The following is a 17,723-nucleotide window of genomic DNA, read 5'->3' as shown; positions in this document are numbered from 1 at the left end:
TGTTCGAATATTCGTTCGGTTCGACACATTCGAACGAATATTTCTCATGGCGAATATTCGTTAACCCGGTATGCAGAATCAACCGGGCGACTTCAAACTTTCGTAACTTCGTGGAAAAAAAAACTTTTGTCGGCATATCAAAAAAAATATATTCGAAGGTTGATCTGCTTTCAAGCATATTATGGTTGACTTGTGATGGGCGCATTCGCTATGCAGTACAGAGAATGGACCATAGAGAGTATATTTCATATTATCAGGGTACATGTACTAGCTGATGCAGGTGCATGTACAGGCAAATTGCATTGCGACGAGTTTGAGAGTTGGCCGGGTGCACCAGATTGTGCGTTGCAGACGGTGCATGTAACGTTCATGATTAGAGCCTTGGCGTTCTTCCCTGAACGGCTGAAGCATGTACATGTACATGTACAAGCAGGGATGAATTTACTGTCACGTTTTTGCATAGCAGTTTTTGCTATGCAAAATCTCAATTGTGGCGTAAGGCCACCCTTTCTTTTTTCGTTGTTTAACGTCCGCGCCCGCGTACCTTTTTGCCTCCGACCGGAAAAAAAAACAAGAAAGTAGTAGTACCAATAATATGCGAAGTTGTAAATACATGATGGTGTAGTTTCACAGTGTGCCGATCATGACCTTAAACTTATAATCTTGCCTCCCGGGCATGCCTTTGTCTTGTGTTCTTTTTCTTTTTTTGTTGGCTTTTAAATATCGTACGGTGTGTGTCCTAGTAAAAATCCAGATGTAATGAATTCATGACATGCTAACTCCATGCTATGTACCTGTTTTGTTGGATTCATCAGGCATGTGCTCCAATGTACCATCAAAGAGTGTTGTTCTATGCCTGCAAGTGCCATTAGACCCAGAAATATTGTGTATATCACATGCTTTACTGGTCAAAATGTTTGATTGGGGTTTCCAGTTTTTGGAATGGGCTTTTGTTTTTTTCCGCCCTCCCGCGTACCTTTTCGCGAAAAAAAGGACGTTAAACAATGAATTAACAAAGGGTGGCGTAAGCTACAAAAGCATGGATAGCCTGTACATGTATGTATCGCAGTTTTCTGCGTGTCACTGTGATTTTTGAGTAGCAGTAGATCGATTTTGCGTAGCAAACTGCGATGCGATACTGGATAAATTCATCCCTGACAAGTAAAGGATTTTCCGCCTTCATTTTGTTTTCTTTCACTAGTCATAGAGTTGGCACATTCCAAACATGGGAGAAAGTTAGAACATTTGTTCGTTCGCTCGGTAAACATTGGTGAGAACACTCATTCACAGAAAACTACGTTCATCCCAGCACTGGGCATCGCAATGCCCTTACGTGATATAATGCTTGTGAACTAAACCAGCCGACAAGGGCTGCTGCGAAAACGCAGTACTCCTACAGTCATAATGACATTAAAAAGGGTGATAGCCAACCACTGCAAATATCCGAAAATTTATCCGGAAAATTTACATTGTAAATTTTCGGATATTTGCCGTGGTTGGCTATCACCCTTCATTTCACATTCATTTTTCATTGGCAGTCGTCACATTCATTTGCCATTGGCAGTCGTTTGACGAGCGAGGAAATGTTGAATAAATACAAAATACAAAACAAAAATCTCCTTTTCCTTGCCGTGCTGTGCGCAACTCTGCTCATCCCAGGTCCTCATGAAGCCCCAGCCGACACAAGCAGCTAAGAAGCAATAGGCAGCCGACACAAGCAGCTAAGAAGCAATAGGCAGCAGACACAAGCACATGCTTATCTTCACTGTGTTAGTAAAGGCATCCTGCATGCCCCGGGACATGCATGTAGTCTCGTGCACAACGCCGGCTTACATCATGCACAGCACAAGATTCCCTCATGCATAACATGTACTTACCTCATTCATAGCGCAAGCTTCCCTCATGCACAACACTGGCGTATGCCATACATCATGCATAGCACAAGACTACTACATCATGCATACCGCCGGCTTACTTCATGCATACCACCGGTTTACCTCGTGCATAGCACAAGATTCCCTCATGCATAACATTGACTTACCTCATGCATAGCACTAGCTTACATCATGCATAACACTGGCTCGTGCCATACATACTGCTAGCTTATTTCATCATAATTATTTATACATTCCTCATGCATAATATGCATATGCTCTCATTGCTTGTACCTGTACCACTATGATTTTCCGCATACATGTGCTTTGACCGTGCGAGTGTTGTGAACAGCTAGATCTGTGCAGCTAGCCGAATACAGTACACGTATATCCTAGATAGAGTATGTGTGTCGCCTCCTGTTCATTTTGCAATTATTTGGAGGACACTGAAATCACGAGTCGTTCGAGTTGATGGTAGACTTCAGTGATTGGTGATTTTTTAAATAATTATTATCATGTCAATGTTTTTGTTTTGCACTGGTGATAAAATATTTGGAACGATTTTTGTTGGTATAGCACGGCGTCTAATAATTATCCACACCTTGTTTTCTTGTTGTTGCATTTTTGCGGGTCAAAAGTGAACATGTGCACTAGCTTGCCACTGCATTGCTTCGAGCTCGTACTTGACTGCTCGACCGTGGGCATTGCATTTGCAGTGGTGGCGGTGGAGCACACTGCACGGCTAGCCCACTGTACCGCCATGCTTGGTCTAGTGAAGCCACTATTTTCCTACTGTTCCTCACTACATGCCTGGTCATATTCGCTGTTCATCACACTCTTTGTTCGGGCAAATCATTTCGTATCCTATCCGTGTGTCCTGCGCCCTTTTGATATGTTTTCCTCCTCTATAATATGCACACATAATTATTTCTGTTGCCTCTGCTTCCCCCTTCTGTCTTCTTCCAGCTCTGTAGGTATGCAGATGTGAAATCTGCCTTCACTGTGGCCCTGTAGTTGTAGAAGAAGTTTAGCAAGCTATTCTCTCTGCGCGTTGTTGGTGTCACTGGCGCGTGTGTGTGTGTGGGGGGGGGGGGGGTGTGTGCATGCATAGACTTGTACCACATGACTAGTATGGGCTGACACAAGGATGGAAGACAAATCCCAGGCCCATTTAATCTTGTACAAAATTAATCAGTCCATGCATGGAGTTACGCGTGATGCGTTGGCACCCAGTACAAAAGTTGTACGTATGTGTTATTAGCCGAGTATCAGGGCAATACCGGCAGATATCGTAGCCGGTATTGCCCGTACTACGAGGCTTATAACACATTTATTACATGCATACTTCCCTAATTTGATGTACTCATCAACGTACACTGCCTTCACACGTGGAATTCGGGATCATGGTACGAAAAACCACGAGGCACATGTGTCTAACTGGTATTACATGCGCACCTACTTGTATGTGTATGTGTACAGTTTGTATGGGGTCAAATGCCGGGCAATATCGTGTAATATTGGACCGCCTGAGCGGGCTTGTATGGAGGAATATTGCCCGCTCTATCTGGTCGCTGATTGGCTGTAGACCTGGAAACGGTCACCTGACATGTAATAATTGAGTATATCACTCGCGTGAGGAGCATTGCATTAAAAATATATGATAACAGTCGGGGACAGCATGGCATGCGAGAGTTGCACACTCTGGGGCCGGGTGGGGTATGTACTCTTGATGATCCAGGCTTGTGCGCACTTTTTCATAGTGCACCCGGGACGAACGCACACACGCGTGCACACACTCACACACACCAGCAGTAAACTGAGTACAGGCACTCTGTTACTTTACCTGATAAGGTGAGAGATTTGTAAAGAAGAGAGTGAAGCAAAACGAATCCTATCGTTCGCATCAAGGAAAAATACTTTTGAAGTAATTTTAAAAATGAATAAAAAATGTAAATAGGTATTACGCGGTAACTTAGTGTGGGCCCGATTTTGCCAGCAAAACCAGCCACTTATTGACTTAGACAGCCAGCACCTACACTGGGATGTATTAATCTTGCTTAGGCGTAGCCGCCGCCGGAGCTGGGGATTTGCTTATCCAGAGAGCAGCGAGCAGCATGGCATGGCACACATGGAGCAGAGCCGAGCTCCAGTTGGTCGACGGGTAGACGTTCCACGCCACTTCGATGCCGAGTAGAAGAGCAAGCCTGAACGGACAGAAACAGACGGAGAAACGAGTCGACACCAACGGCCTCACTCACCATTGTTGCAAGCCACTGAGTACAGTGAACTTGGCTAATAACGACTGCGGATATAACGACAATTCGCGAATTACGACAGAATTCCCATGCCCAGAGCAAAGTCCATTCTACCTGTATACATATAATGAGACTTCGGGTATAACGACACTTCGCGAATAAGGACACTTTTCTCAAGTGTTCTGATGCCCCGCCGAGTGTCGTTATACGCAAAGTTGACTGTAACAGCAAAGGACTTGGTGGTACCATTGCTGTGTGAGAATTGAACTACTCTCTCTCTCTCTCTCTTCTCTCTCTCTCTCTCTCTCTCTCTCTCTCTCTCTCTCTCTCTCTCTCTCTCTCTCTCTCTCTCTCTCTCTCTCTCTCTCTCTCTCTCTCTCTCTCTCTCTGTCCACTGGACATAGAGCACTATATGCAGGCTGGGGTTCTTAAACAACTGCCTACAAAGCCCGCACATATACATATACATATACATGTACATGTAGTGTCAAAGCCTCCAAAGATTATAACAAGGGGTGACTTGAAATGGGCCAGCAAGTTTCTCTACTGCAATCGCTGACTTGCATCGAAATATAGCTACATGTACAGCACTGATCAATGGAATCAAATCGCGCGGAGTCGAGCACGCGCGGGCGCTGCGCAGCCACAGGCTTGCGAACACTGGGCTGCGAAAATGGTGCAAGGCGCAAAGCTGATTTGCTTGATCGGAATTCATGGAGCAACATGGTATAATAACTATGTACAGTTGTGGCCAAAGAAATCCAACCCGCGGGTCAAACGTAGCGCCACGTTTCCATTTCAATTGCATCATGCATGCTCCAAAACTGATCTGAGGGCCGCATGCGCCTTGGCGCTGCTTTTGGCACGTGAGTTGGATTTCTTTGGCCATGCCACTGTATGAGTAGATGCATTACCTGATGACAGTTGGCAAGGAGGTAGACCAGAGTAGATAGGGTATGGTGTGGTAGTACCAGACGTAGAACTGGTAGTGAAGTGAGCGTGCACATGCCATGCCAATCAGATTGCTGGCAAACAGGACGGTGATGATATGTGCATGCCGGGAGAGAGAGCGGTGTAGTCAAGGTAACAACAGTGAATGCCTGAATGGCTACATCAGCACCATGTACTTGTACACCGAACTGAATAGAAGTGTGGAGCTGTTGTGTGTGTGTGTGTGTGTGTGTGGGTGCGTGTGTGTGTGTGTGAGAGAGAGAGTGTGTGTGCATGTGTGTGTGTGTGTGTGCTCTCGTTGGCCGCTAGCCTGCGGAGCGTGCTGCGTGCCGTATTCAACGACCTACCCCATGTCTGTCGGCCCCTCGTACGAGGGGACATGTGACCGTTTTACGGCAATGTTCAGGACAGGACACGACAGGTGTGTGTGTGTGTGCGTGTGTGTGTGTGTGTGTGTGTGTGTGTGTGTGTGTGTGTGTGTGTGTGTGTGTGTGTGTGTGCGTGCTCAGCTGCGGATATCACAAGCACACACAATACGATACTGCATGCACACAACATACAAGAACGAGACTGATAGTGAAGTTTGCTTGCTCATTACAACAGCGGGCCCGTGCGGATCATAACACGAGATAATATAAGCAATAAAACTAGTCCCATGCACTGTCTTGTCGGGCTGCAAAGCATGTTAGACTGGAACTCCAGCACCTGCTCCTAAACTGCACTAGCTCACAAGGGAAACAGTACTGTCAGTAGGTACATGTGTACCCCCCCCCCCCTCCCCTACTCCCCTATCCGCCTCCCCGGCCGGACTTTGCTACCAATCACTGCACATGGACATGCAACGAATAAACGAGAGGATATGATCCGCTGACAGCTTCTTTAATGGGTAGACAGTGCGGAACAATGCGGCAACACCGCCTTGAGACCTGCATAGAGGAATTATACAAACAAGCAAGCAAGCGAGAAAACAATGGACTCCTTGATTAGAACGCAAGCATGCCTGGAGTTGCATAGCATTGGCTTGAGGAGAAAAAAACAAACAACACATGCACGTGCACACACACACACATACACACTATCCCAAGTTTGCTGTCAAACTGGAGTAGCATGGCATCTAGCTAATCATCAAACAGCTCGGAGTACAAACTGCAGTCTCTCTCTCTCTCTCTCACACACACACACACACACACACACACACACACACACCTTGTCCATCTGAAGAGAGCAAAGGAGATCAGCAGCAGTAGGTGCAGGGCAAGCAGAGCGGCGTGGAAGCGCCGATCCAGGAACGTCTCCTCGGCCAGGAAGCGCCAGTTCACCGTCCACTTGAAGAAGAACTGGCGGCCGAGGTTGAACGAGCGGCTCATGTACGCCATGGGGTCTACCAGCAGGAAAGGTGCACCAAGGGCAACCTGAACACATGACAGCACAAGAAAGAGTCGGATCACCCAGGACAAGCGACCATGCCCCAGAACAAAAGCCTGAGTGGTAATTAGGCAACCAATACAATCTAGAGGAAAGGTACTCTTTCCAGTACTCTTTGACATGTACATCATGTAGTATACAGCATACATGTATGTGTATGTACACCTCATGCACTTCCACAGTACGTGAACGTCATGAAGACATTAGGTTCCAGTGAGGTGCTGCCAAATTCGGCCAGGTTTAACACGACCCAATGTGCCGAGTAACGAGTTGCAGGTTCAAAGACAAAAACTGAACAAAAACTGGGTTTGAGCTTTTAAAATTAAGGCCCAAATCGGGTTTATAAAACCCAAACCTGAAATATTTCTGAATGTACATGTACTGTAGTGATGGCTTCATGTAAAAAAAAAAGGGCAAGCAACATGGGGGAGATGAGTGGCAGGTCACAGTATAACTGCCAGTCTCCAGTAGAGTTCAGTCATGTGACCAAGGACCATCTTCCACTGATAACTAACCTGAATCACTGCACACATTGCAATGTTGACAAACGTGCGCACTGGACCCAGTGACTGGAGCAGCAGGATGCCCAGCCCCGGCGCAAACAGAAGAATGTTCATCTTGACCGACACTGCCAGGCTGTGCGAAGCAACACGTGCACGTATGCACCCACAAACACACACACACACAAACACACACACATACACAGACGCACGCACGCATGCACACACACACACACATGTATGCCAAAACGTTGTACGGACCAGTGGTGGCAAGATCCATCAGAGGCCGCCGAGGTGGACTGCAGTGTCTAGTTAGTCATGCCTCTGTCTATCTGTCTGTCTATCTGTCTGTCTGTCTGTTTGTCTACGCGTCCACCCGTCCGTCCGTCCGTCTGCCTTTCTGCTCATCCGTCCGTCTGCACGTCTGTCCACCTGTCTATCCGTCTGTCTGTCTCACTGCTCACCTGAACACGGCACATCCTGTGGTCCACCGGCCCGACACGAACAGATTGACGGCCAGGTAGAGCAGAATCATGGCCAGCGGGTCGTTGAACAGGCGCAGTACGAATATGGAGTGGATGCGATACGCCACCAGGCACATGGCGGCTAGCACAAACGGAGGCACCTGAACACACAGGGCCATGTACATACACATACAGACACACACACAGGCACACACACACATACATACATACATACATACATACATACAAAAGAACACATACACACACGCACAGAGAAAAGAACACACGCACACACACACGCACACAAACACGCGCACACATGTACACACACACACACACACACACACACACACACACACACACAGAAAGGAACAGAAGAGATAGTTGTATGCACCACAGAACTTCAGCAACATCTTAGAGTCATGGCTTCAACAAACCCACAAATTAGGACCAACAGACCACAATACCAAACCAGCAAGACAGATGTACATGACATGTACCACAAGCATTCAGAAAACAACAAACATAAAAGCACACGGGAAACAGATACAGGTAACATTCCAAAAACAAATTCCAGCACTATACCTTTTTCGTGGCATGGTACAGCTTGAAGACTAAGCCAAGATTCAGCATGTACAGACCAGCAAAGATGTACTGAGCGAGGCGTATGTTAGCACCGTACGATGTAACGTAGTAGAAAGCGAGGAAGACGTAGACGAAGCCAGCCGGATAGCTGCCATGGTCGTACACACACAGACAGACAGAAAAGGAAGGAAAGCTCAATACAGTGTGCAGCCAGCCTGGCGAATAACGAACCTCGGTCGTGCACGAGAAAAGTGTCGCTATTCACGAGTCGTTCTCTGTGAGGTTGAAAATATAGTCAAGTTGTCGCCAGGTCTGACGATTGTGTTGCTCTTCCCAAGTTGATGTTAGACTGGAGGTAGCTACTCATGAGGTTGACTGTCGTTCCAGGCAAGCACTCTGCAGGGTTTCCGCTGTTTGCATCTGTGCCATGATGCTGTCCAAGTGGAGCACTAGACTACATGACAGCAGTACATGTACATCATGACATCATCACATCATCACATCATGACATCATCACATCATGACATCATGACATCATCACATCATGACATGCATATCTGATTTGACCCCTATCATCTCCAATAGGGCAGTGCAGGTTGTGCATCAGGCAATCTGAACAATCTTCCCTGGACGTATGCAAGTAACAGACCAGGCACATTGCAAAATGTCCGCATGTTACGTCAGCGAGCGGGAGAGAAAGAGAAGGGGGGGGGGGGGGGAGAAGGAGAGAAAGAGTGTGTGTGTGTGCGTGTGTGTGCGTGTGTACCTTTATGTTTGTATGTGTGCATGCGTATGTTCTGTCCCCTCACAGTGAGCTGGGCGTCATCCTGTCCGCATCATACAGCCAGAGTACTCACACAAGTGGTCCGGTGCCACCTTCAAGCGTCGAGTAGTTGTAGGATCCGTTCACAACTCCCTCCACCTCCTGCATGTACGCCTCCCAATCGATCTCTGTGTCTACACAGCAAGCAAGTCGTGATGCAAACACACAGAACACAACAACACTCAGCAGGATCAGGGCTTCAAATGTTCAGAACAGCTGAGGAATTCTTCTAATCTACATGTACACACAAAGGTTTAAATACTCTGCGAATCAAACTCGGATGGAGAGCCAAGGATCAAGATTTTAAATCTTTGGTACTCTGGGAATGTTGAGTATTACTGTATTGTAAGCATTGCAGAGCTCTCCGTGCTTAGATACACACCACCTCATGCAGAGCAACCCCTATGCAAAGGAATAACCCTATCTTCATTTATTCACTTGTGGAGGGAATGGAAGTAGTAGAGGGAATGGACAAGGGAAAAGTCTGAAGAAAAAATTGACTGTCACCACCAGGACTCGAACCAGGGACCTTGGCTCGAGGCCAACGACGCTCTAACCACAGAGCTATGGTGTAGCCGTCATCCCAGCAGACCGTTCAACATTTTCTTCAGACTTCGAAACTCACACTTCCCGTGACTCTACACAGGCTGGTGGGACGCAGCGCTCACTACCTATCATTATTGTTCTTTGCTTCTCGTCGTTACATTTCCTCGGCATACAGTGGTGAAAAGTAAATCTTGAGACGGTGCGTGGGAAGAAACCATGCTTCAAGCATTTTTTTGTGCCCCCCCCCCCCCTCCCCTTATTGGATCCTGCAGCGACTAGTAAGTAGTAATCTAACCTTAGTTGGAGTCCCGCCGCCTGCACAATCGACAGATCGACCTCGTTTACAGAGCTGACTTTAAGTTGAGCTCATGAAACCTGTGCCAAGACGAGGCTACGGGAGTGTGTACCGGCAAACTCAAAGTGGAACGGATTGACATGCAGAGTGCCAAGTACTAGTGAATGTAGTCACATGCAGATGCACAATTACCAGTAGCAGTAGTGTAGTAGAATTTATTAGTTTGATAGGGAAGGCCCTACAGACGTTGCCGTCTTGTTACAGGGAACGCTAAGTGCTACAATGTTCTATAATCTGCATTGCACTTCGCTGCAGTGCTAATCAACAAACCTTGCACTATCAGCGAAATTGCGCCGGGCGCTGGTCTATATCCGCGAGAGTTAAATAATTCACTGACCGGCACAGCAGTTACCCGCACAATGACGTACTATTTGTAAAGTGCAGCCTTGTGTGGATACACTACATGCACACGTAGTAATGCAGTGCACTGAGTCTGTGAACATGGTACACGTACATGTACATGTACATGCCTGCTACAGCGTTGGAGTAGGACAAGCAGAGTGAAATGCTAAGCCTTTCATTCCACCGTCTTTGAGGGGCATTTTCATTTTCATTGATGCATTTCACAAATTTCTTTCTTATAATTGATCATGGTTTCGACTTGCGAAGGCAATTTCGGGCAAAGGCTATGCACAAATACGTAATATAAAATCCACGTGAGTATGTGTTCCTGTACGTGCGTCGTGTGCTCACCCGCACAAATCACTTACAAGGGACTTTCCAAATCACAGCAACATTGAGGACAGCCTCAAACAGCAGCAATGCGACACATATCGGCGTTGTCCAAGAGCGATTCGTTGCCACATCCGCAACAAAATTTATTATACTGGCCATGGCGACGTGAAGATCACTACTGAAAAGCGAACTACAATAAGTTCTACTACTAACAACCTACTGCATAAGTAAGTTAGTTATTTCCCTACAACAACACAGTTTACACACATCTTTATGATCATGTCCATTCAAAAATAATTGAGTACTCACTCATTGACAACAACAAAGCTGTCTGATCTGAGCTCAGCTCAGTGCTGAGCTGAGGTCGAGTTGAGTTTGCTTACACGTGATGCATGGCTTGATTCGCTACAAAACTCATCCTAACACTGCTGTTTCTTGTGGCAGTTGTCCTGAAACCCAATAAACCGACAAACCGGACGGACTCGGACTAAAATAACAAGAAATAATCACGCAATTTACTTTGAAAGGCGTTCCCGGTCCCAATCATCAACAAGTCAAGTCGTGCTTTCCCCGATCCCGTGTTTGAAGCACCTGGCTGCGGGTTTCGAGTGATGAAGACCTGGCCTGCCAGATACTCTGTACTGAGATAACCATTCTTGGCATTCGAGTGACAAATCGCGTTCTTCGCTTTACTTCAGCTCATCCATCCAGCTATTAATTTGGTGGGGTGAGAGTGATCTCATCGTGAGAACTGGCGGAGGAAGGAGAGCCTGGGACGTTGTTGTTTGGTAGATGTAGAATTGTTTCGAAGATCCAGTAATTAATTTCTACTTGACCGATTAGCTGCAGACTGTAGCCATGGCTTCTGCTACCAGCTTCGTCTGTTTCATAGTTCTCTCACTCGCATTGAGCTGTTTTGGCCAAGACTGTCCTTTTTTCGGTAAGGAGTTTGGCCTGATTATTTCCTCGTTCTGAACTCACAATGTACTGTACTTGGCGAACTTGTGTACGAGAACATTTTCACTACACGACGTGTCTGGTACCCCCATGCCCGTGGTACTGAGTGCACCGGATATTAGTTTTTGTAGGAATGTTTCAGTTAGTCCAGGCTGCTCTGAAGCTCCATCGAACAACTGGGTCTCCTCCTATCATCCCTGATCCTGTATGAAAACTAAAGAATATTATTTCATCAGTCCAGCTACAGTTTAAAGGTCCTGGCCCGGCTTGAGAGATTGAAACACAATTTGAAAATTCTGCATTTGGTATGAAAATCCAGTTTCATCAGCAGGCAGGGAGAAACCTACACATTTTTTAAAAAAGCCGGCATTCAGTTCTAATTGATGTGCTACTTTAGTAATTACGTGGAAGTGCAATCATGTGCCTTGTGTCCCTGGCCATCAGTGCACTTAGCACAGACAGCTGCTTAGCAAGAATACGAGTTGTAGAAATCAACAACAGCAAGGCTAGTGTACTTGAGTTTCGGACAAGCCGCTTGTGCAACATCTACGTACTCCATGCACAAACATGATGACTACCCCATGTCCCTTGCATGTGTGCACATTCTCTCTTCTCCTCTTCTTCTCTTCTCCTCTTCTCTCTTCTCCTCTTCTCTCTCTCTCTCTCTCTCTCTCTCTCTCTCTCTCTCTCTCTCTCTCTCTCTCTCTCTCTCTCTCACACACACACACACACACACACACACACACGCACACACCGTGACTCTGCCGCTTGTCACACATGAAATAGCTTGTATACTGGCTACACCACCACTGACTTGCTCCCACACCATACAAGTACCGTACTGGCAATATATGTTGCCGCGTAACGCGTAACGCAGGGGGGTGCGGCGTAACGCGCGACCAGGCTAGTGCGACAAATTTTCGTTGAGTTCGTAACGCGCGTCCGGCGGGGTGCGGCGATCTTTTCATTGCAGTTTGCACTGCAAAAAAAAGGCTGAAAACTGTGAAAGCACGTGTACCGCGTGGTGAAAAGTAGTTTTTGGAGGAAGCGCTCTTCCCCTATGTCACTTTCCTTTAAAAAATTTGATGATCTCTTTGTGAACAGATCACTCTGATAGTTAAAATATACAGTCTTCTATTGATATCGTTGTCGCCCTTTGCCGTCGGGTTTGTAACAGTTGGATAGCAACTGAATTTCTGTGCCTTCAATGTGGATGAAAAGAAAAAATGATGCGGCACAAGCAAAAAAATGATGGGGCAATAGCAAAAAAGTGATGCGGCAATAGCAAAAAAAGGACCGCGGCAATATAGAAACCTGTGTAACGGCTCCTGTGCGACTTTGCATGTAACGCCCTGCGTGCGGCAAACATGTGCCAATGTAACGCTTCATGGCCTCACTGCGGCAACATATATTGCCAGTACGGTACTAACAAACAATTAGCAGACAAGGTCCGAATCAAACAGGCCATCAGGATTTACACAAGGCAGCAGTCTCGCACTTAGCTAGTGAAACTACTCGGTGTGCGAACTAATTGAGAAAGTTGCCCTTGAGTCCCAGTACCGTAAAGTACCACTGATGCATATAGTCTCTGCCCCCGGTCGAAATGTCTGCCTTTGAAGCGACTTCACCGTATACGACGAAATACGGCGTTGAACCAATGCATACCCTGCTGTACACAACACGTGCCAGTGCAGTGTGAAAATGTACTTGTACACGATCTAGCACGCCAAGTCTGATCTTCCGCGGTGTACATCGTACTGCATTTGACAGCCTTGATTTTATTTTCCGCCCCCCTGCCGAAAAACCAGCTGGAAAGCGCTAACGTGGGGGAGGGAGGATCAACGGTGCTTTACGGTACACCAATAAATAACCAAACGTATCGATGCACTATTGCCGATTCGACTAGGCCGCGTGCACGACGCAATGTGATGTCCTCTGTTCACTTTTTTGCCGGTCGAACTTGGTGCAACACCCACTTCGTCCAGGAAAGGTTTTTTTTACTTGTTTTGCCTGCATTTCATCTTTGTGCACCCGCTATCAACTGGCTAGGGCGTGTTTACAGATTTATGTGTGAGCCCGCGTCTTATTTTGTGCTTGTCTGCTATTTGTTCAGGTACGGACCGTAAGCCAACGCCGAAGACAAACCTTGGTAACTGCACGTGGTACGAGTACAGCTCGTGCTGCGAGCGCGCCGAGGTGTCGGCTGTGTTCGCTGAGATGCTGTCGCTGCAGGGCGCGTCGCAGGCGTGCCGCAACCGCGTCAACTACATGATGTGCTACTTCTGCGATCCGCGCCAGCGCACTTTCCTGGTGACCGTTCCTCGACAGGTAGGTCTTTGTCGAACGCCTTTGGGTTGTACGGTTGACTGGGCCCACTGTGATCTCTGGCCGCGCAGCACTAGCAGTCCTACATGTACAGTACTGCCGAGGAATGACCAGGCTAGAACTGTACAAGCACATCATATCAATGTATATATACACGGTGACTCGACTGTGCATAGACTGATATTCGAGACAAAAATAAGAACGGTCTAGGCTATTAGGCTGACCCCCCCCCCCCCCCCCTCCAGTTCTTTGGCGACCGATAGTACTGTACTCATAAGTGGAGTGGCATTTGATGTCCATTCTCGCTCTGTTCTAGAGATTGAGCTGCGGAATGACTGCGTGTATGTGTGCTTGAAGTACATGTAGCAGTTGTTTCTAGACTACTTCCTATAGTAGGATTTTCTTACCAGTAGTTTGAAATTTTTGCGTAAAAATAAATTAAAAAAATCACGGTTCGCGTGAGAGAGAGCCGAGTTTCGTTTATTTATGCGTAAGGGGTCCCCAATTTAACCATGAGAGTAGATCGAACCATTCGCCAGTTGCTTTCAAATTGGTGAACAGCTAAGCAAACCTTGTAGACAGATTGATGCCTTTTAAGGTGTAAATTTTATTTTCGAAGTACTGGTACCGACGTCGGCGATAATTATCAGACGTCTGTGTGAGGTAAACATGGTGTACTTGTGAAGAAATGGAAAGCAGGCGGCATTTAACAGAAAACTGTTCTTCACTATTTCGTGACAGATGCCCACGAAACTGCGGCAGTGTGGTTGATAGATTCTTCGTTCCTGGCTCTGTATCGCAACCCCGTTGCAACTAAGCGTGCTGCTTGTTTTTTTCCGTTTTCCACCCACCGTGCAGGCCTCAATCTGCTCAGATTTCTGTGATGAAACGTACAACGAGTGCTCTGGTGCCCTGCACAATGGTATGTCCCTGAGCAGCCGCTATGCGACCGGCAAGTCCTTCTGCGAGGCGAACTTCTTCCGCTACGGGACCAACACGCGATCGTGCATGCCGTTCAACGCGAGTGCCTTCTCTGCGGCCTCGCACTTGCACACGAGCCAGTATAGCACTGCACCGATGCTGCTCGTATCGGCTGGCCTGGCCATTATCCATAGCCTCTTCTGATTGATGTGAGCTACTGATGAAGTATGGTGTTGGAACGTGTGCCTCTGTGGTGCACATCTGATGCTGTAAGCAGGTATGTTCTCCTTTTGTGCTCTAAAACACCTCGTTCAGACTCCCTGTGTGCTCTCTGGCTATTTACTTTAGGTTGTCTGTGTGTGGGTATGGGTGCGTGTGGGTGTGTGTGTGGGTGGGTGTGTGGGTGAATGTGGGTGGGTGTGTGTGTGTGTGGGTGTGCGTGTGTGTGTCCGCATAGCCAGAATATGGCAGCGCGTCCTCCAAGGTCCAAGGTGTATATGTGTGTGGGTGGGTGTGGGTGACTGTGTGTGTGGGTGTGCGTGTTTGTACTCGCTTGCATTAGCCACTACCACGCTTCTCACTCGTGAGCTATGTCGGTGCACATACTTTGAAGTGCACTGCACTCGATTCGCCTCCTTTCTTTCTCCTTTGTGGATCTATTTTTATGTGCACATATTATTCTGTTTATCAAAGCTGGACTTTGTGTTTTGTTTTCTCTTAGGAACGCGCAATAGATTTATCATTAGATTTTAATGCCCGTGATTTTTTTGTAGTTTCATTGACACCGCCGGGTTTGCTTTATATGTAGCCTTCGGTATCTGCCTTACTTTCGTCACTCGTTTCATGGCTATGTAGCAGATAACAAGTAACATTCTGAGTTATCGGTGCTGGAGTGGCGTGACGTGATATGCAAAGCGGAGGTGCATGCCATTGAGTCTGAGGCGGTGGTTTGATGGTGATGTGGTCCCTGGCTCCGCACCATGTGTTCCCTCAGGGAGCCGCACCCAAACTACTCCCTGGTTTCTTCTTTTGTTGGAATACTCCTCCCCAGACGTTCATGTACTTCAAGCATCAGGGTTCTAGCCAAGGGTAGGGGGGTGCAGTGTAAATATAAATGCAAAACAATAAAAAACACAAACAATGAGCAATACCTTCAGGACTGGGCACAAGTCCTAAACCAGTAAAAGGTGCAAGAGATAATAATCAACCTTGCGAGTTCGAGTCAAAGCATTATTATTATTATTATTATTATTATTATTATTATTATTATTATCATGTACATGTGCCAGTGAGTACCTATAAACATGTATGATGACAACACTGATGGAGGAAACACTGTTGAAAACTGTGTTCTTGACTGCAATCAGTATTAAACCGTTTGGTAGACCGTAGAGACCAGTTCTTGCATGCAGTCATGATGTTAAACTATCAAGCAAGGCTTGCGTACTGCTGAGTCCATAATGCCATCTACAGTAAAACCAAGAGTACATAACCCCCCAGAGTGTGCAACGCCGATCCAGCTCTGTGTAGGGTCTTGGTCGAGCGGAATCGGATCTTCTGATGTCATGCGTACACTTCACACGCGCAAGGCCGGTCTCGAGGCAGGGCACCATTGTTTTTGATCCAAGAGTACCCGCGACTCCCCGGGTTCCCCTCAGATGTGTACGGTATTATGACGCAAAGATCCGATTCCGCTCGACCAAGAACCTATGCAGAGCTGGATCAGGCGTTGCACACTCTGGGGGGGTTATGTACTCTTGGTAAAACCTGTAACTAAAGACCACCGTGACTAGCGACCAGCCTGGTACTACAGACCACTTCGCCAGGCACAGACGGTCTCACATTCATATACATTGTACATGTATGGTTGCGAGGTGCAAACCTCTAACTAAGGACCACCTGCCACTAAAGACCGCTTTCTCTGGCACCAAGGGGTGGTCATTAGTCACAGGTTTTCCTGTATAATTTGTACACATTATTATTATTATTATTAAATTTTGAATAGGGCAATCCCCACAGGCCTAGGGCCTTCTACACATGCCACAGCCAAAACGAACCAACATTTTGACGGTGGCGTCGGAAAATTGTGCCATTCCCTGATTGTGAGGAACAGTGCTCCAGACTACATGTACTGTAGAAGCCATTATTCTAACGAGGCGCATATAATTACAGTCGACCTACCCTTATAACGATATTTGTGTCAGACCAAGAAATATTGTTATAAGGGTAACTGGTTCATTTCATACACAAACGTCATGATTTGGTTTGGCAGAGAAGTATCGTTATAAGGGTAATATCGTTACTTATAGAGGTTATCGTTATAAGGGTAGGTCGACTGTAGAACGATTTCCAAAAATTGACTGGTTTACATGTAGGCATCGGCTGCTAATGCTCGTTTATTTTACTGAAAATGCTTTCAGCACTGTCCGTTATTTGAGCAAACAATGCCAGCTTGAATGGTCGTCCTGCACTTTAATGCTCGTAACCGAAGTGAAAATTGTGGGTAAAAGGATCGTAAAGAACGTCATAAATTCAAAATCGGCTGCAGCATATGATAGTCTGGGAAATATAAAAGTACTTGTATGCATTCCTTTCTGGTTTCTCTTGAATGACTGTGAATAAATGCACATGTGTTGGGGTAAACAAAATCAAGACTGCTGAATTGTGTTCTGCCCGGCTCTCGCTGTGCAGTGTGGACATCAGTTGTAAGCTCACAACTCCCAGGCTACTCAGTTTCCCTGTACTGCAGCATTGGCTAAAAAGTTTTCCATGCACGGACAGTTCTACACAGATACTGTGGGACCTGGTTCTAAAGACCACCTACCTGGCTTTAACGACCGCTTTTCCTTGCACCGTGGGGTGGTCGCTTAAAGGGGAAGTTAAGGCAAAAATTAAAATTTCACCAGTTGTAGTCTTCGGGGTGCTGAGTCGAATGGTCTTGGTCCGAGGAAGCTGAGACGCTCCCTTCCTACTTGAATCCCAATCGAACTCGCGCACTTCCACCGAAACTGGGTGACTGCGCCCTACTAGATGGGGATTTGTATGCAAAATGTCACTAAAAGCGCCA

General features: G+C 46.8%; 3 protein-coding genes across 6 annotated transcripts in view; 2 read left to right on the top strand and 1 right to left on the bottom strand.

The window, feature by feature from the left end:
* The window catches only part of LOC135812878 (5'-3' exoribonuclease 1-like), a 44,507-nt gene extending 41,595 nt beyond the window's left edge, over positions 1-2,912 (top strand). Inside the window, exons 41-42 of one of the 3 annotated variants that reach the window (XM_065326102.1) lie at positions 1,660-1,704; positions 1,736-2,912. In XM_065326102.1, the coding sequence (XP_065182174.1) occupies positions 1,660-1,704 (45 nt within the window). In that variant the 3' untranslated portion in view covers positions 1,736-2,912. Of the gene's footprint in view, positions 1-1,659 lie in introns of all 3 variants that reach the window. The other 2 variants (XM_065326107.1, XM_065326097.1) reach the window with 2 other exon arrangements.
* Positions 2,913-3,686: 774 nt separating this feature from the next.
* On the bottom strand, positions 3,687-11,015 carry LOC135812860 (dol-P-Man:Man(5)GlcNAc(2)-PP-Dol alpha-1,3-mannosyltransferase-like). 2 transcript variants are annotated; one of them, XM_065326080.1, is made up of 9 exons: positions 10,964-11,015; positions 8,912-9,011; positions 8,055-8,202; positions 7,470-7,630; positions 7,021-7,141; positions 6,287-6,492; positions 5,943-6,006; positions 5,044-5,180; positions 3,687-4,078 (listed from the first exon to the last, which is right to left on the bottom strand). In XM_065326080.1, the coding sequence occupies exons 1-9, from the start codon at positions 10,998-11,000 to the stop codon at positions 3,922-3,924; spliced, it is 1,131 nt and encodes a 376-aa protein (XP_065182152.1). In that variant the 5' UTR covers positions 11,001-11,015; the 3' UTR covers positions 3,687-3,921. The 2 variants fall into 2 exon arrangements, with proteins under 2 accessions (XP_065182152.1, XP_065182149.1); XM_065326077.1 differs by lacking the exon at positions 10,964-11,015 and adding an exon at positions 10,489-10,675.
* Positions 11,016-11,135: 120 nt separating this feature from the next.
* LOC135812869 (riboflavin-binding protein-like) lies at positions 11,136-15,533 on the top strand. The gene is made up of 3 exons (XM_065326089.1): positions 11,136-11,393; positions 13,524-13,738; positions 14,594-15,533. Exons 1-3 carry the CDS (start codon positions 11,312-11,314, stop codon positions 14,858-14,860), a joined length of 564 nt encoding a protein of 187 aa, XP_065182161.1. The 5' UTR covers positions 11,136-11,311; the 3' UTR covers positions 14,861-15,533.
* Positions 15,534-17,723: the final 2,190 nt, after the last annotated feature.

This window comes from Sycon ciliatum, chromosome 1 (genome assembly GCF_964019385.1).
Source record: "Sycon ciliatum chromosome 1, ocSycCili1.1, whole genome shotgun sequence".
NCBI lineage: Eukaryota > Metazoa > Porifera > Calcarea > Leucosolenida > Sycettidae > Sycon > Sycon ciliatum.
The sequence above is the reverse complement of the archived record's forward strand: the minus strand, read 5'-3'. Positions and strand labels throughout refer to the sequence as shown.